Source organism: Alosa pseudoharengus, unplaced genomic scaffold (assembly GCF_046254945.1).
Source record: "Alosa pseudoharengus isolate Yale_2024_CS ecotype anadromous, Long Island Sound unplaced genomic scaffold, YU_APseudo_1.1 YU_APseudo_1.1_scf_1, whole genome shotgun sequence".
Lineage (NCBI taxonomy): Eukaryota > Metazoa > Chordata > Actinopteri > Clupeiformes > Clupeidae > Alosa > Alosa pseudoharengus.
Genome location: NW_027468564.1, coordinates 47590266 through 47617351, shown reverse-complemented (window position 1 = coordinate 47617351; position 27086 = coordinate 47590266). Strand labels below are relative to the sequence as shown.

Here is a 27086-nt window from a genome sequence, read left to right as displayed (position 1 = left end):
AGAAGAAAAGTTTGGTAGTGACCTTTATCGGGTTGTTGTAGGTTTTGCCCTGTCTAATAAAGCCAGTCATGTTCTTCAGCTTTTGATTGGCTCTGAGACTACTTTGATTCAAGTATGAAAGAAATATTGGGGATCTGAATTTGCAGACTGTTGTATGATGGTTATAGATTTTTGTCTATGGTTTTGAATAAAATGGGCTTTGTATAAGCCATATGTTTAGGTCACATTGTTTTGGCCACAAAGGGAACTTCTTTCTATTGGAAACTCTCCTAAACAGAATTGAAACACCAGACGTAATAACACAGTAGCCATACTGCATGAGCTCCTTTTTCAGCTAACAAATGTAAGAGCCTGATGTCTGATTTCTCATCTCTGAACTGTATGATAAACTTTGAACTGTATGATAATCTCTGAACAGTATGATGCTACTACCACTACTAACTGTTTTATTAGGGTTATATAGCTGGCATGTATGCTTTTGCAATGATCGATAATCAATTGATATTTGTGCATGATTTTGGTTGGCTGTGTTAATACAGTGGTTGAGGTAATTGTGCCTAATAAAGGTTTTATGACTTGCACAGAAGAAGAAACAAAATGCCTAAACAAAATGTTGTTAATTAGAAAAAGATGCAGAATATTGTAAAATGTCCATAAAGTGATAAATGGCTTCATTGGAAATGTAAGAAATTGTGGACAGTTCATTCTGATTTATCATTCATGTCCACTTCTTCTGGTTGCCTTGCATATTGAAATGAAGGTATTTTCTCATCCAGGTTAAAATGAATTATGCACATTTTCAGCTGCTGTCATAGAATAGTTAATTATGTATCTTTTTTATGTCCATGTATGACAGTAGTTATACGTGACCGTAACAGAACACATAATTCTACTCAAACATGGATGTGGTGATCAGGTGAGATTTCCAGCTGCTATCTGTAATAATGTGGCGGGTTGCATGCTTTTTACAAAGTATATGATAGACACTTATGTATAACACTGATATCTCTATATGTATGTACCAATCAATGTTTTGTTACAGTAGCCTTAGGGCTAAACTATGACAGTTAGAAATCATTATGGTGAGATTTTCAGAGTTATTTATCCCTCAAAATCAGCTTGACTGTCCGCCATTCTGTGCTGTGGAGGGCTGCTGATTTCAAGATATTGATTTCTAAATGTGTCACATGCAACCCTCATTCCAGACAGGACCTCTGTGATGAAGAGAAGAGCTACATTCAGAAGAGGCTTCAAGTAGTAGGTGACTGTCTGCACAGTCACGGCATTGTCTGTAAGCCTGTGAGTGGTAGTAATAACTTCTCCATCCCATCCATACATCCTGTCCAATAACATCCTGTTTTTATTTGTTTTTCATTGATTGATTGATTGATTGACTCATTCATTCATTCATTGATCCATTAATTTATTCATTCATTCATTCATTTACTAGTCTGGTACATCTGGTACATAGAAAGAATGTGATGAAAAAGGTTCACAAGGAAGTAAAAAGTTATTATGATACTGACATTACCAATTTGCACATTTGCATGACTGCTTGAATGAAAGAATGCATGAGTCAGTTCATGAATGAGTCCACAGACACATCTGAAATAAAATGGCATTTTGTCCAGGATGAAGTACCTCGTGTGGCACTACTCGGCTCTGGTGGAGGAGAGAGGGCCCATATCTCCCTTCTGGCTGTCCTACGTCAACTGGGGCAGGACAATCTGCTGGACTGCTTCCTCTACATGGCTGGAGTGTCTGGATCCACATGGTCAGTACATCTTAGTCACTGTAACCCCCCACAACACACACACACACACACACCTGTAAGATCTGCAGGTCTGACGGGTGTAGTTCTGATGTCACACAGGGCCATGTCTTCACTGTATGCTGATGCCCATTGGTCGAAAAACGCGAAGGTCACCACCAGCAGTGTCCTGAAGAGCATATCTGAGGTGGAAGACGTGGCATTTTCCGAGGGTGTGCAGTGGCTCAGGGAGAGATATGAGGAAGGGGATCTGTCCCTCTCTGATGTCTGGGGAGTGATAACTTGTATGATCAAAGGTGTACCGGTGAGTGAGTGAATGACTGAATGGTTGAGTGGATGGATGAATGAATGCAATGCATCTATCCATTTAAATAGGCAATGTAACTGTGTTTGTTTGTGACACATCAGCTGGAGACAAGGACCCTGTCTGATGAGGGATCCAGAGACCGAGATGGTGCCAATCCATACCCACTCTACAGTGCTATAGACCGGGCATTATTTGACAAGGACAAAGCAAAAGGTGTCGAAGAATAATAGGCCTACAGGTTTTGTTGTGCAATGTCCAACATATTAACCAGTGAAGGAGTGTTTTGTTTCTTCCAGTATTCCAGAATCATTCTATTCATTATACTATGGAATTTACTGAATCGACTGATTTTTAAAACTATGTTGAGTACTAAATCAAGTGGAACCCATAGTTAGTAACAGTCAAATTCCATATGCTATATAGGGTCTGCTATCCTATACAGTATCACTCCTCCTTAAAGGGACTGAGCATTTCCGTTTGTTGTTATCACTATACAAAAACGGCATCATATTAGTAATAGAAACATATCTTTGACACGGTTAAGGTATGGATGCATATGTCTTAAGTTTGGGAAATCCCATGTCCATGTTTAAACGATGAACTGAAACTGCATGTCTTTTGTGGCCTGGGCTTGTGAATGTGGATGCTTGTGACTTGAGAGTGAAAAAACACTTACTCTGCAGAGTTGTGGTTTGAGTTGAGTCCCCATGAGGCTGGGTTCACGAAACCTGGGGCTTTTGTTAAGACGTCCCTGCTGAAACAGGACTTTGAGGGAGGACGTGTGAAATACTCCCCAAAGAAGAAGCCAATGGACATGGTTCAACTGCAAGGTATTTTTACATTTTACTTCATTCCCTCATGTCACACATGTCGCACGCACACACACACACACACGCACACACAAAAACATTTTAAAGTTGAGAGGTGTGTTTTTGCAGGGATTTCTGGAAGTGTTTTTGGAGATTGGAAAGAAAACAAGGAACACATTAAAAAACACATCATGGATTTGATTGAATACCTTTTTCCAGGTGCGTATGCTTCACCGTGCTATTCATGAGAACTTTGCTTGCTGACACACTTTTACGGAATACCGGAGGTGTCATGGCAATATGTTTTTTCGTGTATATCCAGAAAATGTGCGTTCATTTTGTTATATCGTGCTCCCATTTTACTAAATTGTATACTTTAATTTTATTTTTGTAAACTGAGCGTATAATTTAGTAAAACGTGTACATGATTTAGTAAAATGTATGCACAATTTACTTAATTGATCGTACAATCTAGTGAAAAGAGACCACAATTTACTTAATTGAGCGCACAATCTAGTGAAAAGAGACCACATAGCAAACTATGTAGTACACAATATTCTAAATTGTGCGCGCTAGTAAATTGATAAATTAATACAGAATAGTCTATGTCATAAGATGGCTGGATGTAAGCTTTTTGTTTTGTGATGTTTTTATTCATAGGTGTGCTTAAGATTGTGATGCTACTGGTTGAATTGTTGGAATATAACCATGACATGGATTATTACCACACAGTGTTGCCCAGGTTGAAATCTGTTCTCAGAGGTAAGACCAGTGGATTTTATATATTCCTCATCTCAAAACACCAATAAGGAAAAGTTATTCACTGCATGGGTCTCAACGTTTTTAGTTTTATAGTGACACTTCAATCACTACTTCAAATCCATTTTATTTATCCATTATGAGCCACTAATAATGAACCCTACACAAAAACCCTGCACAGCAAACACAACAAAAGCATTTGTGAAAGAGAATGACGTCTTTGCATTACATATATATATATGTATATATGCTCTGAAATGAGACGGGTAACTTCTGCCATCTAGAGGACTATGGGAAATTCAGCCCCACACTCCTTGAACTGGATTATGAGATGTGGACAGGCATGCATGACCAGGAGAGAAAACAGCACATGGAGAATATCTTTGAAGAACTCATAGGATCAGTAGATGAGTGGGGCCAGGAGTTTAACAAGTTTAACAACATTGTAACTGATGGTAAGAACTCAGTCCAGTATCAACTATTAGCGCTAGTAGGCAACCTCTTTGAGATACAAGGATTTATTTGGCTGTGAATGGTGTGTGTTCATTTTGAAAAAAAAAAAAAAACTCTTTTGAAAGGTAGAGATATAAGGACACTGCCAACATTGACCCTGATTAAATATTTCCTTTTCAGGGTTGTGGGTCATTAAACACATCTTGCCATTATTCAAGGAATGGCAATTTGGAAACGTGGCTAATTTCCTCTACCAAATCAACGGTAATAGTCCTCTGCACTAAATCATATCAGTTAAAGGTTTTCGAAAGAGGTCATGTAAACAACTTTCTCTATCAACATTGGTGTCCTTACTGCAATGTATTTTGGTTATATGCAGACCCCAAGGTTCCAGAGGAAATGTGCAAGGAGGACACGATTCACCTGATAGATGCTGGGCTCTTCCTGAACTCTCCGTATCCATCCGTGCTGAGAGAGGCGAGGGATGTGGACATCATAGTGTCCTTTGACTTTAGTGATGACCCTTTTCAGGTAAAACATTTGCTGCCTAATACATGCAACTCCAAGCAAGCATCTAACACAGAGAGACACACATAGACACTGTGTGTGTGTGTGTGTGTGTGTGTGTTTGTGTGTCTGTGCATGTGTCTGTGTGTGTGAAAGAGAGCGAGAGAGAGAGAGAGAGAGTGAGGGGGAGACAGAAGTGAACAAGGGGGGAAGGTCAACACACACACACATATATATGTGTATAATCATGGGCGGATTATGAACTTTCAGGCCCCTGGGCCCAGATGTATTAAGGGCCCCCCACTTATTGTCGTATATGTGGGAGGGGGGGTTTGGGGGTCCTCCCCCAGAAAAAAAATAATCCATCCCTGTCTCTACAGACAGTTTTTAATGTTTATCAGAAAATAACTACTCAGTATTCTGATTGAGTAGCCTATAATTTTCGGGACAATTAGGGCAGGATTCGGGATTCAGGACAACTGCTTGGATATCGGGACTGTCCCGAATTTTTCGGGACGTCTGGTCACCCTAGTTCTGATTCTGTCCAGCACCGCTTGTATCAGGCAAATTGGGGGAAAAGCATAAAGTGACGTGTTCGGCCACCGATTTGCTAACGCATCCACTCCTAGAGGAGCATCCCTGTCACGTATTGACCGTAACTACAATGCATACATAGATTTGACCCACGCGTACACCCTTGAGATAAACTCTCTCGTCCGGCCACAGCTTCAACGCCCGTATTAGATTGTTTGTCACAGTTAAGCGCTAGTGCTTGTCCCTGACCGGATGCAATTTGTGTGCGTTGAACCACCGCTGGACTGGGCACAGATGCAACAGTCCTAACGGTGTTACAGAAGAGGCCAGCAAACCTAGGACCATATGAAAATATTGTGCGGGTAGGCGGCGCCCTCTTGTGGCCACCCTGAGGCACTGCCTGAGGGAGATTATGCGCAAGCTCGAGAGACAGGCTGTCATTGTATTGGAGTTTATTACCATGCCCAGGAATGATATATTCTGTGTTGGGGTCAGGACACTCTTTTCTAGATTGATCCTCCACCCCAGATTTTCGAGGTGAGCGACTATGGTCGACACATGTTGCATTGATTGTTTCCTGGAGCTTGCCGGGGACATTCAATCGAGTTATTTAAAGAAGCCCTATGCAACAATTTTAGCAAAAATGACCTTATGCATTTGAGAGTCGTTCTGATGGTTCTACAACACTTTCTGGGTTGTTTGGTGGGTGCTTCGTTTCCCTCTATCGCTTCTCCGCGGAAAAAACGAATATGCAACTTTCTGGACCCGGGCCGGGTAAATCCGGATGTGACTCAGCGGAAATATCCAATCGTGCCTCGAAAATGTAGTCAGATTGTAGTTTCTAAGAAGACTGCAAAACGGACGCCGACTTGGCTTTGTTGCTGTTGAAATTGTAAGTAGCCTACCCTTGGGTGAACTTTGTTTTTGTAATGTGGTTTGATAAGTCTCTTGAACAATGTGTTTGCTCGACCGTTTTATTGTGAGCCCTGTATGTGTTTAGCTTGTTTTCTTGATGGCTAGCTTAGCGTAGCAGTCACTTGCTACTGAAGCTGCAGGGGGAGCTATGTCGTGAAAAATGCGAGCCCAAATCCGGCGAAAACCCAGAAACAGCGAAGGAATAACCAGACCTGCATAGGGCTTCTTTAATATCTTTATCCCGATTTTTCGTAATGGGGCTAAAGTCACTTCTACACATTTTGTGAAGGCACAAGGAAAAAGGGAGAGTCCAAAATGCAGAACGAGAAACTCGTACGACTTCCCTTTGAAGGCAAATCGTATTTGCACCCCCTTTGAAAACCTGTTGATAGCATCGGCTATCAACTAGTGCCAGATTTCGGAGTGCAGGGGACAAGCCGAGATGAGTTATGAGCAGGGCTTAATTTGTAAAGTGGGAGGTGCCGGAGCGCAAAGGCGGGGTGGATCCGGCGACTCAAAACGGGGATTTGAGGTTACGGACCAACAACAAAAAAACCTGCGTACATAGCTCTGACTAAAAAAAACTAAACAACGTGGTGTGTACACCAGGGCAATGTTTATTAACTTCAGAACTTGCAACACACTGCACTGCATGGGTGTAAAATGTAAAAAAAAGAAAAGAAAAACAGCAATTATCCATTATCAAATTATCGAAAAAAACTAGACAAACACTCTACGCATAGGTTGAAATAAAAACATATAGGCTATAGTATGCTATGTATTGCAATGATGACCATCCAGTAATCAATAATCAACTACATACAGCGTGGAATGATTAGTAATTTCTGATTGACACATCTGAATACCTATCTGAACCCCTATTCCCCCCCGGACACCTCCCCCCAATCAAAACACATCGGAACTGACACATACAGTAATATGACACAGAGAGGGAGCGGGAGACACAAACACTCACGCGCACACACACAAACACACACAAGCGAGCACACAGACCGGGAAAACAGGAGATACAGGGGAACCAACAAAACAGTCCAACAAGGGGCTAATAGCCTCGGCGCTAAAGTATGCTATATATTGCAATCATGACCACCCACACCCAGTAATCAATGATCAACTAGATACGGCGTGGAAGCGAGATTTCTTCCTACTGTAGCCTAGGCCTACTTGTCCAAAATGGCCCATACAGCATCCAGACCCCCGGCCTCCATTACCCTGCTTCTTTCTCTACACCTATGTCCTTTAGAAATCCATGACCTCACGTAAGGAAAGGGGTTGAACCGGGCAAGCGACAGGCCGACAAGGCAAATGGGGAGGAGATGGTAGAGGTGGTATTCCCTGAAAGCCCTGATGACATTCCGCGGGCTATCAATGCAAAACTACTGGCAGAGCGTCTCAACTTCTCTCTCCCCGAACAGCACGTCACCCTCCTGTGGCCAATATTGTGGATAAAGCACTTTCAAATCCTCGATTAGCTTGTTGTATCCTGTTTGGTCTTTCCCCTATTTCTAAAGACTAATAAGAAAGGTATCAACATTGAACACTACACAAACAGTAATTTATTTATTTTTCATTTAGGCAATTTATTTTTTATATTGACGTAAGAGTTGACGGATCCAATAAAAAAGGTTCCGGATCCAACGTCGGAGGTGCCGGAACATGTTCCGGCGTGTTCCGGCTCAAATTAAGCCCTGGTTATGAGACATACGTTCACACTCGGTTTCAACACACTTTAGGTCAATATCACACCGGAATTCTCCTTTAACAGGGAACCTGGTTACTGTGCCCACGTTGTTGGCTTAGTAGCCCACATTACGTTGAGCTGTTGCAAATGCGAGAGACGTCCTGTAGGCTACTGTTGATGAAATATACCCTCGTTTACTAGCCACTCGGGGTACCTCCTATCGGTATTACATGTCCCCCATGCATTATGTTTGACCATGGTTATCCGTCGGGATTTTTTGAGGAAATAAACTCCATAAATAAGCATTAATTGTCATTTTATGCCTCCTCCCTGTTGTTTCCTATGGAGTTGTTCGAGCTGATGTCCGAGTCTGTTGAGGCTGGACTGTCATTGGCTCATCTGCGTTCTAAGGGTGGCGACAGGTCAATTGCCTCGCCGAATAGACCGTCTGGCGACAATGGAGCGTCCAGGAGAAAGGACTTGTCTTTGCCCGAGGACCACCAGGATCAACATCGTCCTACCCGTGGCTTGGGCTGCAGCTTTCGTCGCACAGAGGGCTAGGTCGGTTACTCGGCGTAGTTCCTCCAACGTGTTGTTCTTTTCTTCTAGCTCACCCTCCGCCAGCCGCTTCAGCATTTCAGCATAGAACTCTGGCGACGCAGGAGGCGGCTCCCTGTGTGGATGTAGCTCTTTTGCCTCCCCCACAGACTCCTCTTCGGAGTGGAAGGGGGGTAACGTTTCTCCCTGCTCGAACACGAACACCCCGTCCAAGTCCTCGTGGGGCATTTCACCGCCATCGAGAAAGACTACGGGGGGCTTGATGAACCGGGGATGGTCAGCGTGGGCACAGTGTTGCCAATTTAGCGACTTTGTCGCTAGATTTAGCTACTTTTGGCCGTCTCTGGCGACTGAAAAGTGTATCTAGCGACTGACAACAAATCTGGCGACTTTTTTGTGTGTCTGGCGACTTTTGTTTTCTCTTTGCGTTATCCTTCGGTTTGCCCAGGCTGACTGCAGCAGCAGCTCAAAGCGTGAGAAAAATCTTCTAGCAAAGATGGCAAACTCTGTTTCATTGTTGAAACGTCAGAAAATCTCCCCTCTCATGCCTGTTTCGTTAGTGAATTACATCGCGAATTTGCCCAAAGCGTTGCCCCATGATTATAAAAGGAATGACTGGCCTATATAGTATCAGCCCATTTTATTACAAGGAAGTAGATGTTCTATAGATCTAAGCTCAGACAAGCTGGAAGGTGCAGCAACTTCGGGTGAAATTAAAACAAGAGAGTCAACGAGACGAGAGCAATGATATGATGACAGGGAAACAGGGACACGCTTGCCAGCATCGTTCAACAATTGAACAAAGGAAGTAGGCTACAACTTCATTCACAAGCAAAGCAGATAGTTAATCGAACATACATGTTAGAAAAACCTATAGCATTCGTTTAGGCTATGTAGGCCTAGCTTCAATGTTGTCAATGCAAGTTGATGCAGGACTGAGTAAAAAAAAAAAAAAATTCTATCGGTCTGTCCGAGTGACATTTAAGCCTATATTATGTAGCCTAAATATATCCAAAATATAGCCATTGCCGTAAGGGTAGCCTACATTGCGTGTAGGCTACCCTATGGTCACGTTATAATCAGTCTAGATGATAGGCAGTAAAGTGTAGCCCAGTGGTCTCCAACATGGTGCCGACTATGAGGCGCCCCCAGCGCACTTTCTAAAAGCGCTGCTCGCACGCATAGACAGTAAAGGGGGAAAAAACTTGCTTGTCTGGTGTAGCCAATGGTGGCCATTCCATGTTCGTCAAATACGGTTCTTGCATGATTGTTCAAGGACTGAAAAACAATTGCTTTAGCTCACAGGCCTTTTCTCCTCCGTAGGCAACTGCCGTATAATAGCGCTGAAAATGTTATAGCATGCATGACTGAGCAGGACTGTGCATTACCCTTTTTTGTCAGATCATGGATCATTTCAGGTGTGCAATAACTTTAAAAGGAGTTTTCATATGTTAGGGTGGTGTGGGCGATTACTATTGAAATGTTAAAACCGAATTGTCCACTGAAATCAGAACTTAAACAACCCCTGAATTCATATTGGTGGGTGGGTATAAATTGGGTACAAATTGTAACCCAAATTATTAATTGCACAAAAAGATAGATTAGATTCCCCATGCAAACTTTGAAATGAACAAACTGAACAAAAATGTTGGTAGTGTTGCATAGGTTATTGATATTAAATTTGAAAATACAGTTGCTTAATATATAAAGACGTATAGGCCTGCACAATATTAATAATAAAAATCACATAGGCCTATTATTTAGGAGGACTACCCTCGCAAAAAAGGGGTGAGGGTATGTTTGTTTTAAATGAGTAGCCCTCCATATGATTTCGGGTCTTCAGGTAGCCCTCATTCCCAAAAAGGTTGGAGACCCCTGGTGTAGCCTATCAATAAATATAAAAGTATATTAAATAAAATATATTTAAACTAGGCCCTTAAAGTTGCCTATATGAGTAGGAGAAAAGCAAACGGGGGGGGCGGGGGGGTAAGTACGACGTGCTGACGTTATTAATATGCAAATTAGCACGTGACGTCATCTAGCGACATTTAGCGACTTTTGGAGCTGGCTTTAGCTACTTTTCATTTGAAATAGTTGGCAACACTGTGTGGGCAGTCCGTCTGCGAAGAGAGAGCCACCACTGCGTGAATAAGCCCCAAGCATCCCACGCATGAGTCGTCCAGCGTGGCCCACCTCTTCTTCGATGCCATGGTAAGATCAGAAAAAAATCCAATCCAAAAAATCCAATCCAAAAAGTACTCGCTACCGTCCGGGCTCTCTTGCGAGCAGTGGACCGTTCAGGTAGTCAGTGAGAAAAATATCTACAGCTTACAGCATACACGGCGAAGTGTATCGGTCGCGCTGAAAGAATCAAGAGGAAGTACGCAGGCACGTCACGTATACTTATAGGCTAGCCGCGGTGGCGAGTCTAGGGCGTGCGTGCCTGGAGCCAGGTGATTGGCTCTTTGGTGTTATATAGCTTCAGCAGGTCGTCCTAAAGGGACTCATTCCCATAGCGTCTTCGACGCAGCATCTCGTGACCGATATTCACATTGCACTTTTCTGCTTTTTTGCACTTCTGGTTAGATGCTAACTGCATTTCGTTGTCTCTGTACTTGTACCCTGCATGACAATAAAGTTGAATCTAATCTAATCTAACCTAATCTAATGTTACCACTTACTATTGTAATTATTACAATCACTATTGTGTTGTCCCATACTCAGACACTGAAAGTGGCCAGTGATTATGCAGACAAGAACGGCCATCCCTTCCCTAATGTGGACATTACACGGTCGGACCGTAAATGCCCAAAGTCCTGCTATGTGTTGGGAAAAGGCAAACCAACTGTAATCCACATTCCTGTCTTTAACATGGGCAACTGCAAGGGTGAGTTACCTATATTGTGTTTTTTATTAAAGCATACACCTCAGAGCATACACTTCATAATAATCCAAATCACACACAAAACAACCAATTAAAAGCTACCATGATTTTCTCTCTGGCAACAACATAATTACTTCTTTACTTATGACCGCCGCTGGCGTAACGGTCATATAGGGATTGTCAAAGTTTTTTTCCCCCGTCATCAACTTCCTTAATTTTTGGTGAACGATTCCTGGGACACAGAAACACCAGTGCACATGAAACTTGGTGGTCATGTAGCCCCACTAAACTTTTACGTAAAAAAAATGTTTGGTCCCTGGGGGCCATTTATTTTCGCAGAGAGGATGTATGGGACTGAGTGGTGGCCATATTTTGTACCGCTATGCGGTTCATCTACTTATTACATTATAACAGCACAATTCACACTTATCACTAAGTAACAGAGAAAGCAAAGAAAGAATGATGCCTGCCACTCAGTTAGCTTACTGAAAAGTTGCAGTCTGGAGTGTATGTAGTTTATTTCCTGTAGTAAATAAATGTCCGTAATAATATGCCATCAGATACTGTAATAAGGAATCTTGTTAACGTTGACTGGGTGTTATCACCTCAAAGGGGTCTCCATGACTGAAATCAGAGAGGGTTAAAGCGGAGCGATAGGCGCAAACGTTTGACAACTTCCACGTTTGATTATTGCAAGGGGGGGGGGGGATCCCCCTTTATGCAGACCAGAGTAAGCCCTCGCTGCACTAATGTCAATGGAGACTTGTGGAATTTTATGTCTTTATATTTATGTTTTTCTGGATTTGTTGAGGGTTATTTGGAAAATTTTGTCTTAATCTGTAAGTCTTTTTGATCATTTCAAGCCTAATAGTGTAATTTTTTAGTGTTCGGATTTGTAATAAAATAACTTGATATCAGACCATGCTGCTGCCAGTTACGGTCTGGTTGTTAGCATGCTAGCTAGCCTCTTAGCTAAGGTAACATTTTAAACAGAAGTGTAATTTTTTTGAAAAGACAACTAGCTGAATAACATTACTGGCATTAGTTAAAGTGAACTTGCAACAGTATATTAAGTTTAAGCGAAGTCCTTCAACTACTAGTCACTTGGTAGCGCATAGCTGTATTGCCAGAGCTACTCCCATTCACTTGTATAGCGTTTTAATCTAGCGTTAGCTAGCTCGGTTCACAGACTAATTAAATTATTAAGCATGTCCTAAAGAACGATTCATTGGCATCATACATGATTATAGACAATATTACTGTAAACACAATTATGTTTATCTGCTCTTATTGCTTGTCAAGAGATAAAGTTTATTTAGTGATGTAAGGTGACACTCCCACTTATGCAGACCGGAACTGTCCCGTTTTGCTGCCATAGTAACGAATTACGTTGGTGTATCTTGCTAGTAATCAAGGATCTTTGCTGAAATCAAAGGATATGATGACACCACCTGGTTCTCTGTTATTTTCAGGTCATTTATGGATTCTTAATCTCCTCCACCGTAATAGGTCTGTCACATAACAGCCTTAGAGTGGAATTCGAGTTATCTAAGCCTTGATAATTAATAATACTATAATAACAATAATATAACCACAAGCGGTGATTGTCAGGGTCCAAGCAAAATGGCAAGAAGGATGGATGTGTACAGCAGGATAAAAGTGGGGGCTGTAGCGCCCCCTTTCGACCATATTGTACAAGATTTGCTTCCAGAGAATGTAGTATTGATTGTGTGTAAGTTTGAATAAAATTGGATCTTTATAAGATACAATATAGGTAATAGAATCGTTATAGGCCACATCCCAAAAGTTGATTGATGCGTAACTTTCAGACGGAGCGACAAATGAAAAATCGAAAAAAGCCAACCTGTTCAGCTTGGTCCGAAGATGATAGTGTACCAAATTGTGTAGCCATTAGATCAATGGTCAAGGAAAAGATAGATTAGTTTCACTTTTGAGTTTTTGGAAAATGGAAGGAAAATGTGAATGATGGAAATGGGTGTGGCTTGGTTCATTGGATGTAGAAGATCGAAAGGAACAAATGGAATGAAGAATTTATCAAAAATTCCATACGTAGACATGGGCAAAAACATAATTGCTGATTATAGCACCCCCTATGGAAAGAAATGGGTCATTTCTGTTTTGTGAGATCATGCATTAATTTGGGACCTATGGTAAAAATATAGCGTCTGTACCTATTATGGTTATGGCTGCAGATGCTAATGTAGTGCCCCCTATGGACAGAATTTCCATTTATCATTAACCACAACTCTCAGAATGGTCAAAAAGCACACACATTGGAACATTGAGAGTTTTTATGAGAACACTAGCGGCAGCAATAAGCTTCACTCTATTGTCACTTGATGTGGTCTCCCATCCAGTTATTGACCAAGAACATCACTGCTTAGTTTTTAACTATAGGACTTTGAACATAGGTAACACAGCGAGCCACGGACTTGAACAGACTGCATCTTCGATTTGACAGCTTTGTTTCACCCTAAACAGCTCTGAGGTGTCAGAATTGTTTCAAAGCCTCGAAACAATCTGGCACAATTGCTTCAAAGGTTTCAGTGTTTCATAAAGCTTCACTTTGCTCATTCCCAGTGATAACTCACCTTAACTCGAACACCCACACAAAGCAGGACACACTGGAGTGCTGGGTTGGGATGAACAAAATGGGCAAACTCTGGGCTAGCAAACAATTTATACTGGAGTCTGAGCCCCTGCTCCAGAGCTACAGGGTTTCCCAGCAGGTAAACTGGGCGTGGTCAGACAGCAGAGCCAAACTATCCTCCAGTTTCCCCATAGTACTTTCACTTCCATGAATTGTGCAAATTGTACATTTAAGAAATGAGGAACAATATAATAATAGAAAATATATAAACATAGGGCCCTATCATGACAGTCAAAAGCACATCGTCACTCGTCAAAAGCTTATTCAAATTTAGCCCAATGAGAATGACATCTGTCATTCCCTTTAACGGCGCAAAGCGCGATGTCAGATAAATACATGCATCGGTATTTTGACATTCAACGGCGCATTTGAAGGAGGCTGCTTGCGAGACCGTATGGAATAGTCATTCCACTTAACCATACTTTACTAAAACCTAGCATAGCCTTCACACATTTGCACTCCTCTATTAATTGAACTCATTGGCAAAGTGAAACTAACTTCACCATGGTGTCAGTCAACGACAAGACAGTTATATGCAGTTACTTTCACTATTGACTGACAATGGGTTACCATCGAAAACATAGGCTGGAAAAAGCAACACTTACCCTAATATTGCTTAAATGACTGAATAAAAAAACATTTATCCTGCAGGGGAGTTGCTTATATCTCGTGACAGTGCGTCTTCAGCTGTGCTCCATACGTGTCTCTCGCCTCTTACCTAATCACTTTTAACCGTCATTACCAATTTGCAAATGATGGTGAATAACTACTCATCATGAGATGTACAGTATTTCGTAATATCATTATTCTAATTATGTTTCCCATTGTAATCGTGTAATTTGTAATGTTTTGCATGGACGTGCGCTGGTGTGGTGTTGATTGTTGACAATGCACTCTTAAAATAACATATAAACAACTCGTTAGGCTTGGTCTGTAGATGACGTGTACCGAATTATGTGGGAATTTGATCAACGGTCTAGGAAGAGATAGATTAGTTTCACTTTTGAGATTTTTGAAAATGGCGGTACAATTTACCATGGTCAAATTGGCATGGCTGGTTTCATTTGCTGCATGATCTCTAAAGGAGCAAGAGGAAAGAACAATTTGTCAAAAATTCCATACGGTTCCTGAGATATGAGCAAAAACCTAAATTTGCTAATTATAGCGCCCCGTATGGACAGAATTCTGTGATTTCTTTTTTGTGAGATCAAGCCCTGAACGTGGCACCTAATTTGGTGTCTGTACCTATTATGGTTATGGCTGCAGATGCGGTTTTACTGCGGAAACATAATTGCATGAAAGGGTTAAAAATCAGAACAAAAACAATAGGAGTCCTGTAGCTTCGCTGCTTGGACCCCTAATAAGTTACTACAAAAGCTGACTTTTTCTTTCAGGTTCTCTGTATAGCTATGTAATACCTTTTACATAGCCTGACGCAGCCAGACTCAATTATATTCAGAATTTCCCAAACTCAAATGTTGTGGACGGGGTAAATTCAGGCTGGCCTCCAGGCTGATTCTAATGTAGATGACACATAAATTAGCAAATCCCCTTTGGTCTTAATCTGAATAGATAAACCCTTCCAAAAGCTTGTATAGAACCAGACCGTATGGCTTTGTTAGGTCTATAGCCGAGGCCTAACTGACAAGGGAAAAATAATAAGAACTTGGTTACTTACCTTGGCATCTAATTTGGTGTCCGTGCCTATTATGGCTGCAGATACAGTTTTACTGCGGAAACATAATTTTATGAAAGGGTTAAAAATCAAAACAATAACAATAGGAGTACTATAGCTTCTCTGCTTGGACCCCTAATGATAAAAGTTACTACGAAAGCTGACTATTTATTTCAGGTTCTCTGTAATAACCCCATCAATATCTAGTCTTGTTATGTTGTTATTGTTTTACTAAGTTAAAGAAATGGAGTGAATTGTGTTCCCCTTCTTCAAGCCATTTAGCTCTGGACAGGATAAATGCACCTTTAGCTTTATAGGAGAAAGCAGTAAACAGCTTCTCAGCTGTGAATTGTTATTCCTTTCATTGGAACAACCAAATGCAGCACGAGAATACGACATCTTTTGAGCTGCTCAGGACGTGACCAGAACTTGTTCAAAATGTGAAATGACTGGATAAAGATCCATGCTGAGAAGCCAAAGACGATAATATCTAATATCTATGATCCATATGCAGCAAAGTTAGCCTATAGTTAAAAGGGAGCTATAGGCTAACTAGTGTAACCTAATTCCAGTGAATTATGCTAAGCTAGGCTAATGGTGTCAGAGTGGGCTATTGCTCACACAGAGAAGATAATGATATGTGTCCTCTTATCTAATTTATCAAATTTATTTTATTCTAATTAACCTAATTTCAGGCTGATTTGTGGCTCCCTGTGGCCAAGAGCCACCCCTACAGGCTTACATATCATGGCTTCACACTCTCTCTGTCTCAATCTACAGATGAAGTAACAATCGAAAAGGAAAGTTATGAATATAGAACCATCCAGATGCCCTACCGAGACGAAACAAAGATCAATCACTTGGCAGATCTGTCAGCGGAAAATGTGACGATGAACCGAGGAAACATCCTGAAGCACATAGAAGAGGCTGTGCAGCGACGCAAGCAACAGAAATAATCTCTATGGCCTTTGTCAAAACAGTCAGCATCAACATGCACTTACATGAAATTTTGTCAGTCTGACTTGAAGAAGTGCAGTGAACAAAGGCATAATGTTTGTGAGATGTCTTACTTAATTTGTTTAAAATATCATCAAAAATATCACATTAAGCTCTACTTTTTGTGGATTCATCAATTTTGTAAGTTAATTCATGCTATTAAACAAGCTTTGGGTATGTTTAAATAAATACATTTTAGCAGATTTTCATGACCCAAATTCAACCTTTTCTGTAGAATGACCCTGATGGTCTTTGTTTCTGTCATATTTTCCAATAATCACATGAAGAGATTTCTTCAAAAACTATGTTTCTCATGTTCCAACATGCATTTCCTGCTCCTACTCTCTTACTTTTTATATAATTATTTTAGAATTTTAATGTGTTTTTCTGTGTAAAATTGCTACTAGTTAAGATGATTAATGTCGCTACCTATTACATAGCCTGACACAGCCAGACTCAATTATATTCAAAATTTCCCAAACTCAAATTTTGTGGACAGGGTAAATTCAGGCTGGCCTCCAGGCTGATTCTAACGTGGATGACACATAAATTAGCAAATCTTCTTTGGTCTTAATCTGGATATATGAACCTTTCCGAAAGCTTGTTGCATATAACCAGACTGCATGGCTTTGCTAGGTCTATAGCCGAGGCCTAACTGACAAGAGAAAAATAATAAGAACTACATAAGTGATGTAGGTCTACATTTGTGGGGGATTGGCATATAACGCTGAAAAGAAGTTTGAAAAAAATACAATATTTTTTTTGTTGCACTAACTCTTACATTTCAAAATATAAAAAATGGTCTTTTAGATCTTTTTTTATATACATTTAGAATCTGTGTTTAGTCATCAATTTGTGTATGAATGCCTAAAACTGTCTCATGAAAGTTATTGTGCATAGAATGATATTTTCTTCTGTAACTAAATCTTCCAGAGCAACATTTCTAGCCTCAGTCTTTCAATGTTAGATTCCTTTTTACAAACCTTATTAGAAATAAAACAAAATCTGTATGATTATTTCTGTCTCTTCATTCTAGTAAATGGGTTAAATATTGCTATACCAGCCACACTTCTGTGCATGTTCACTACATGAATGTTCACCTCACTATACATAAGTTAGTTGTATTTCTAGAGAGTGGTAATAAAATTATTTGTTACTTTTGTTTGACGTGGCGGAGGACAGAGAAAAGGCCATGTCACGTCAATTACCCTTGTAAAAGATAAAACATGTGGAAACTCAGTTTTACTATTATCTGCCACTAGAGGGTGAGAAGGTATTGTACATACCGTAGGTAGGGGAGAACGGAGATGGTTGTAACATTTTTTACATTTCTGTCTGTATCTTCAAGCTCTTTTAAACCAGTGCGTTCAAATTGTTCTTCAAAGTACCTACAGCACATGTGTCTGCTATAAAATGGCATAGGTGTTATCTTTTCAACACAAACAGAAAAAGTGTGATTTAGCTTCACAAGGAGTGAAATGTTGCAATCTGCACCATAGTCTGTGTTAGTTGTAACAAGTCCTGAGATGTTACATGGTATATTCCACCGGGGTGAAATTATGAAAACATTATGAAATATTAAATGAAATATTATTAAAACATATATCAACTAAATTAGTGTATGTGTGTGTGTGTGTAATAGAACCAGCTTCAACAATTGAACACTATTTGTGTGAGAGGGTGTGTAGGCCTATGGTAAATTAGCATCATGATAATAGAACTGAATAATAAGTGCAAGTGTGCACCAGCATAACAAATTTAACATTGTGTGTGTGTATGTGTGTGTGTATTGGTGAGGAACAAAAGAAAAATCTAAACAGCTGGCAGATTTCTGCTCCATATCAGCTGTGATAGCCTTGCTCTGTGGCAAGTTCGAAATGTGCCAATTTCCTTCACCAAATCAATGGTAAAAGTAATCTGCACTGAATCATATCAGTGAAAAGTTTTTGAAAGCGGTCAACACACAGAGAGACACACATACTAATATATATAATATATAAACTAATATATATATATATATAACCTAGTGACATATTTATATGCTGAAAGCTGTAGTTGGGAACTTCTCCACAATATAACATGTCTTAATGAATTTAGAATATAGAATATCTTCCCTCTTGTCTTCCTTAATGTATGTGGAGCTGCATTTCATGTTTTACTCTTGCTGTCGCAGGGCTGGTGTCACTATGCTAGCGACCAGGGTTCCCATACATCCTGGAAAACTAGTGATCATGAGCTTGACCACACCTCGTTTTTTCAAGTTAGCATGCAAACCAACTAGCGCCAGGCTGGCTCTCTTGTAATACCACCACATTGTACCACATGCCCCAACCGACTGTCAATCACTGCTCGCGCACTTGCAGCTGATAGGCTCCTCTGTAGCACAGGGAGGGGCTTGGGAGCTCAGAGGAAGGGGCGGTGGACTGAGTTGTACAGTCATCTCATTGCGCAAACCTCCCCACTACACTGTTATAATGTATTGCATATAATGTGTGGTGACAAGGTAGTATGTGAAGACCCAGCTCTTCAGAGAGTCTCTCCTCTTGTAGCACTACCCAAAACAAGACTTGCCAATTCTAGCATGTATACCACCTGACTAGAACTGACGCTTGAAGTTTCACTTACTGCAGCACTAACTGTCCTTATCACACTCTACCTTAATTGCTTCCATTGTTTGAAGTCGCTTTGGTTAAAAAGTGTCAAATGTAATATAATGTAATGTGTGTGTGCAGTCATTAGAGGGAACCTGTAATTATGCAGCCGCCAACCAAAGAGCCTTTCCCAAAATAGACTTTGAGGCTCTGAACCCTGAGTCTGACTGTCCAAAGTCCTTCTATGTTTTTGAGGAAGAGGGGAAGCCAACGGTGATCCACATCCCCCTCTTCAACATTAAGAATTGCAAAGGTGAGTCAAGCACAAACATCTCTTTAGCTCTCCTCTTTTCACCTTCCCCACATTTGATCTATTGATTATTTTTTTTATCTTTTCTCATGACGACAACCTACTATTTCGCCATTACCTTTTCTTCTTCTCATACTCTGTTGTCACTTTTCTTTTGCCACGTTACCTCTCCAGATGAGGCCACCATCCAACAGGAATGGAGGAAATATGCCACCTTTCAGATGACCTACAGGGGCAAAAAGAAGATCGACCACCTGGCAGATCTGGCTGCAGAAAATGTGAACAGAGACGGCATCCTGAAAGAGATCCGAAAAGCAGCAGAGAGACGCAAGGCCAAACACTGAGAACAAACACACACGCACGGGTTAGGGTTAGGATTAGAGTTAGGGTTAGGGTTCATGTGTCATGACAATGTCATTTGTTCATGACAGTGTCATGTCACTCTTATGTCGATACTGTCAAGTAAAGTGTTACCATCATCCCTAATCTTTTTTCACAAATAATTATTATGTTTAATTCAAATCTACAATGGGTTTCCGACAAAAACGTATTACTAACAAATGTATTACATATTAGTTAGCAATAGTCTAATTATATTAATTCTAACTGTTGATTAAATTACTGAAGGCTGGGTGTACAAAGGTCATGCTCCACACACAGAAAGATGCACACGCACACACACACACACACACACACACACACACACACACACACACACACTGACCGCATTAACTTTGAAATCATTGGTCCAGCCTAACCAATCAAATTGATCAGGGATTCCTAACGTTACTTCCTACTTCGCCTAAACTTTACAAACTGATAATCAGCAGCATTGGCAGTCAGGAAACAATTTATGTACAATGGCCTACCTTTGCTGTAAATAGAAGTGTTGCTAATACTGTTCATCACAGCCACTTTCGATTTTGAAACTAAAGCGTCATCCCCTCTTGTCGCTGATTGGCCTGACCTTTTTGGGGTCTGATGGAAATGCTAGTGAGCCAGCTCCTCGTAAGTAGACCTAGGTGGGCATGGCTAGGCTAACACAGTGGGGCAGTCAATCACAAATGCCCAACAAATATGGGTTTTGTTAGGTGAATTGGGATTGACAGCAGAAACAACTAATGATTATTTCTAGGGTTAGTAATAATAATTATTCTACCCTGTGTCTTTTATGTTGCACTTTTAATTATTCTTTATTTTTTAAATGATTTTACCTTGTGTGTTTTATGTTTTTTTTTCTTATTATGATGTTTACTTTACTTACTAAAGTACATTGAATGACCTCTGTATATGGAATGTGCTATATAAATAAACTTCACTTGATTAATAGATTTGATTAATAATATTTTACCACATATTTAAATATATAAATATGCCCCTGTGTTACCAAATAGTACCTTAAGCAAGTTCATGTAGTGTGATCAGAATTTGTTTAGTCAGACAATAACAATCATTCAAGAATTTAGTCATTTAGCTGATGCTTGTATCCAAGGCAACTTACATAAAAAGAGAAACAATCAAGATACAGTGAAAGGAGGACATGTTAGTGCGGCAATAAGTACTTCTCTCACAGAATAGAACGGCAGTTCAAGCAAAGTTAAGTCAAGGGGAAAGTACTAGATTAAGCATAGCCTGTTGATTGTAGTGCTCTTGGAAGAGTTGGGTCTTCAGGATGTTTTTGAAGATAGAGAGGGATGCCCCTGCTCTGATAGGAACTGGTAGTACATTCCACCAACGGGGAACTACAGAAGACAAAAGTTTGGAATGTCTTGAGCGTATACGGGTGGCAGAGCCAGGCTTTATTCATTGGAGGAGTGCAACGATCCGGAGGTATAGCATATGCCTGTATGTGGGCATTCAAATAAGTAGGTGCAGAACCAGAGACTGTTTTGTAGGCATTATGGCAACTTGAATTTAATGTAGACAGCTACAGGAAGCCAGTGGAGCTCAATGAGCATTAGGGTAATGTGTGATGATAATTAGATAATTAGATTAAAGTCTCAGACTCAAGTGCAGTTTGGTTTTGTTTACTCAGCGAAGGTAACAAGTCCACAATCCAAAGAGTATCCAACAAACAAGCCAAGGTCAGTACACAGGGAATCCAAAGACAGGGCGAACAATCCAAAAACGTAATCCAAACAAGTGTGGTCAAAAAACAGACAGGCAAGGTCAAAACTGGAAATAAGCTAAACAGGTTATCTCAATGAATATCCATTATCCACAAACAGACACAGCTTAGTAGAGTTAATACAAACAATACCTCACGTCGAGGCAACAGATACAGAGTCCTTTTATAGGGCAAGTCTACTAATTGGATATCAGTCACAGGTGTCAAAACTCTGGGGAAGCCATGCAAGACTGCTGGAGGCCATGCTGGAGGTCAGCGAAGCACTTATTACACGCGTGATAACTGGTATGATGGTAGGCCTAATAGAAGGTTTGTTTGTTTATAGTCCAACGGGCAGTGTTGGGAAGAATACTTTTAAAATGTAATCAGTTACAGAATACAGAATGCATGCCCTTAAATGTAATTTGTAACGTATTCCGTTACATTACTAGCCTGGCGGGCAATCCTATATCATTGAAATGTATAGTCTGGCATCGAATCATTCACCTCGCTTAATCCAAGGGGCGGGCAGAGAATTGTCTTTCAAACTGCCTAGGCATGCAATAGGCCAGCGCTACGACCATATCCGTATCCGGTAGGCAAAACGGCAAATACATCCTTCTTCGAAAGGAATGACTTAAGTGCATTGTGTTGCTCAACTTTCAAAGAAAAGCACAAGTCCAACTCCTCCAAAGTTGACGCCAACGCCGATTCAAACAACCGCTCTTCGTTCGCCATAGCCACCTTCCTTGTTGTTCACCGTCACAGGACTGTCGTTATCCTGTTAAGCCCGCCTTAAGACTCTCTAACGAAATAGAGCGCGGTGATTGGAGAACATCCACGGTGTTAAGCCAATAGAAATCCCTTTGGCTTTGCTACTAGACGTACAGGCTGAGCAAATTAATTTGCCGCCGCTAGGGTGCGTCTAGATTTCTAGGCTATTACATTACTCCATCTAAGTACCGTATTCTAAATACTTGGATTACATAAGCGCTGTTTTACATTTTATCAAGTGGGAAATCAAGCTGCTATTTCAGTTTGTAAGACCCACAGGCGATGTCAGCAAAAAACCCACAACTTAACTTTATAGGATAAACTGAAACATTATACATTTTGTTAGTGCACAAGATCATCTCACAGAAATATTAGAATTTCAGTTCAAAAAGCCCAGAAATTCATATGAGAAGGATTCTAAAAGTAACCCCTTAAAATGGCCAAAGTAACTGTATTCTGAATACCACTCATTGAAAATGTAACTGTAACTAAATACAGTTACCGGTACTCATATTTCAGGGGTATTCAATTAATCTTCAGCGAGGTCCAGTTACGGAAAATTTCCTCAAGCAAAGGTCCGGAGCATCATAATGTTTAGGCTATGTATATGTTTGTATGTATGTATAATATATATACAGGGGCGGAGCCAGAGGGGTGGCTCCGGGTGGCACAGGCCACCCTTGAGATTCGATTGGCCACCCCAGGTGCCACCCCAAATCCTAGTCTACGATTGGCCATTAACATGGTGTAAGGTGGGACCTTTCTTGATGCACTTGCAGCAGTGTGAAGTGTCAGATGTCAGAAATGTAAGTGGCAAACACACTTGCCTTTATTGGCCTGCGGCACAATTGAACTGCGGAACGAAAGGTTTCCCCGATCAGGAAATACTCCTTAATACGCAACTTTGTGTAGGCTTAACAGAGGTAGCCTAAATATCATGCCTATGACGATGACAGCTTTAAAAAAAAAAAAAACATTTATTTCACTTGTCTCGCTGGATTGAAGGCAGAATGTGGGCTGTTGTGCAAATAGATGAATGAGGGTTGGGAGATTCCGTTAACAAAAACCTAAAGTTTTGCTAACATTTTCTCCATTATTATCGTAAAATATGTCTCCATGCAGGGCAGGGCTGGTTCTAACCTAGGCTAGCTAGGCTACTATATTTGGGTGGGCTGGTAGACATTTTGGGTGGGCAACATAGCAAAGCTGTCAAATTGGATCAAAACTAACATAAACACAAAACAAACACAAAACAATCAGTACTACCTAGCTTGAGTTGCTGCAGCCAACAGCCAGGGATAGGCAGTATGTCTGATACATGTATGTAAAATGCAAAATAGTATGTTGTCATTTTTATTTTATTTAGTTGGAAAAAAATGGCATCATATTTTGTATCAAAATACTTTATAGGTTTGTAGTTTAAAAATAGTGCCAAATTATTTTGGTAAAACCAATAACCTACTTTTGGTGATGTGATTATAAAAGTGCAAAACAATGAATGCAGCACTGGTTCTGACTTGTAATTTGCTTGAGTTGTTGTGATCAGAATATTGAGATTCAGGGAGTTTCTTGAGAACTTTAGTCATCCAATTCAAACACATGGAAGTCATCCAATTCAAACACATGGAACTGGTTATGTGGTTGCCCTGCAAGAAGTTGCACCATGTGCAACGTGCACAATGTTTGCACACATCCACAATACACTCCTTCATACCAACCTCAAGTTTCTTGAGAACTTTAAAGTTCTCAAGAAACTGATGATTAATCATCTAATCGGAAGACATGGAACCGGTTATGGTTGCCCTGCAACAAGTTACCCCACGTGAAAATGTAACTAATAATTTGCCCAGACTTGTTGTGATCATAATATTGAGATTCAGGAAGATGAAATTGCTCACATACACAATACAGTCCTTCATACCAACCTCAAGTTTCTTGAGAAAATAAACAAATAGACAAAAAAGCAGGTCAAATTATTGTAACAGGTACAAAAATAGATGGCCATAGAGTGGGGGAAATGTCTTGGATGAGTATATTTTGTATATCTTCATTTACAGTAATATAATAAAATTGATTATATTTTAATGTCCCCATGATGGAATTTGTTTTAGAACAGCATAGCCCAGTGACAGACAACTTAGATAATTAACTTTAATATGTTTGTATTAAATTTTATTCAAATACAAAGCCATTTTATGTGAGAGTAAGGTATTTGTGTTTTTTTGTCCTTCAATTTATGAGTATGGTGTTTGCGTCTGGTTTCCCTAATGTATTTGTGCTAATTTCACATCTTGAGCCTGTTTCTGTTTATCTGGATGTTTTGCCTCATGCCACCCTTGAATCAGTGCCTCACTAGTGCCACCCTTGTTAAAAATGTCTAGAATCGCCACTGTGTATATATAATATTAGGATGGATGGATGGAGCATAGTTGTAGATAGATAGATAGATAGATATATAGATACTTTATTGATCCCCAAGGGGAAATTCAAGAAGATTGTAGGCCTAGGCCTAATGTTTAATGTGAAATAAAATAAGTAGCCTAAAAGGCAACATTCGAAATGAGGAGAAATAAGGCAAGATAAGAGTGATTGGGGAGAAAAACTGAGTAGCCTTTCTTGGCTATTTTAAAGATCTTAACGTGAACTTAAAATAAAATTTGAGCTGAGACAAGGCTGGTTCCTTGAACCCATTAATCAGCAAGTTTAATTTAATTTTCTTATTTTTTTTTATGTTGACCCGAAATCATGGAAACCCAGGAACATCACGTTGTTGGGCAGTGAATGCATGTCGGCTTAACTAGATTGTGGTGGATCCAGGGGCGTAGATTTGCGTGGGGACCGAATGACGTGTCCACACCAATGTCACATTACGACTGAAATGTCCCCACCAATATTCAGGTTGAAATGGGGGGAAAAGCGCTCACATGCGCTACACAAAGAGTTAAATAATGTCTCACTTCAGTGCTGCGGATCATCTCTTACAGATCTTGTAGCCTAATGTGCAATAAGGGTAAATCGCGCTGATTTGAAGTTACCTATAATATCTACCAGTGAGCCGCAGTCTCCTGCGCAGCATGGCACAGCGCTTCAGCTTCACTTCACTACAAGGCATATGAAGTGCGTCCAAATTCACCCATTCTTCTCTGTTGAATTCCTGGAGAAGTAGGCTACTCATCACACATGTCACACGATAGAGCCTTTTCTCAGCTTTTAAACGGTGCTAGCTAGCCACTATTTTCTGTGATAAACAGTTCGCGAGAAAAACAACTTCAAGGGATTTAATAATTATTCTCTGCGCCCATCTCCACATCCAGGGGCGCCTGCAGGAATTAATGCTATGGTACGCACCCCCGACCCATCACCCCCCCCGCAAAAAAAAAAAAAAAATACGCGTGGACAATATTTGTCCGTTTCCCGGTTTTAGCCCCGTGCATTTGCCTACCTTGTTCTTGCCCATCTGGAATAACTCCTCTACCTTTGCTGCCTCTATACTTTCTGTTGTTTAAACTTGTGATATCCATCATGAGTATTGAATTAGTGAATTAGCTCAACATTGTGTGCTGATAACCAGATAGATAGCCGAGTAAAAGAAAACAACAAGTAGCCTACGTGCCTGCGTCTCCTGCTCAAACAAAATGTGTGCGCGTTAATTTTGATGTGTTCACTAAGTTACGTAATAGAAAATTGTAAATAGCCTGATGGCAGCTAATGGGATACTGTGCATAGTTGGAAAGGTATGGTGGGCCAATTTGGTGTGAATACACATTACACACACACAAGGGAAATTTTCTCTCGTTGTTGAGCCTGATAGTACGCACAGTGCGTACGGACGTACACTTGCAGGCGCGCCTGTCCACATCCATTTGTCTCGGTGGAATATCGTAGGCCTGCACACTCTTCACGCAACACATGACAAACCATATATCAGAATAAACAGCAGACCTTACCGAACACAAAGGTGTAATGCCCGTGTATTAGCTGTTCCAGAGTAATCCGGTTTTGAAATAAATTGTAGCAAAATTCAACATGGTCTTTCGGCTTTTAAGCATTTCTTAAAACTGAGCTGTGCTTACATCGCCTAGATATCTGTAATTATTAGAATCAGAGAATATACAGGCAGCTCACGGTTAAGAGTTTGTGAATGTAGCCTTAATGATTTCTTTTCACAAAATGCTAAGCATGCATACACGTTTCTTAAAACTGAGCTGTGCTTAAATGGGTCAATGCATGATTTCATAACAGACAAATAGAAAATAAATGTTAAATGTTAAATATAGCCTACATATCTGTAGCCTAGCCTACATATTAAAATCAGATAGGCTACACAGTATAGTTAGATCAAGTTGGACAGTACATTTTAATCATGGATATAGTTGGACACATTTTAATGATTTTATATATCTAGTGGCTGGTGAAAGAGTTGAGTGGCTTTTTTTCGGGGCGGGGGGGGGGGGTAGTGGTGTCCCCACCAAAGCTTAGACCAAACCTACGCCCTTGGGTGGATCAATCATATTGCCTTCTTAAATCGTAAAATATTCTGTGGTCTCAGTTCACTGTTGAATGGGCCTAGCCTACCCTAGGCTTAATCAATATGCTTTGTCTAGTAGAGGTGCTTCAAATTGGCGCTTTTAAAAATCGCCTGTCTCAGAATAGAAGAGGTCCCGGGCAATTCTGCGCAAAACTGTCACATCCATATTTAGCCTAGTTGGCGTTACAGACGTGACAGTTTTGCGTGGTATTGCCCCTGTATCGTTATATAAAGC

The 27086-nt window shown here is 40.5% G+C and overlaps 1 protein-coding gene across 1 annotated transcript; it reads left to right on the top strand.

Moving 5' to 3' along the window:
• Positions 1-856: 856 nt before the first annotated feature.
• On the top strand, positions 857-20622 carry LOC143119215 (cytosolic phospholipase A2 gamma-like). The gene is made up of 15 exons (XM_076280565.1): positions 857-916; positions 1206-1299; positions 1632-1774; positions 1874-2075; positions 2180-2291; positions 2762-2908; positions 3017-3106; positions 3548-3649; positions 3931-4101; positions 4280-4363; positions 4479-4630; positions 11040-11202; positions 16326-16498; positions 19274-19445; positions 19617-20622. The coding sequence occupies exons 1-15, from the start codon at positions 900-902 to the stop codon at positions 19784-19786; spliced, it is 1992 nt and encodes a 663-aa protein (XP_076136680.1). The 5' UTR covers positions 857-899; the 3' UTR covers positions 19787-20622.
• Positions 20623-27086: the final 6464 nt, after the last annotated feature.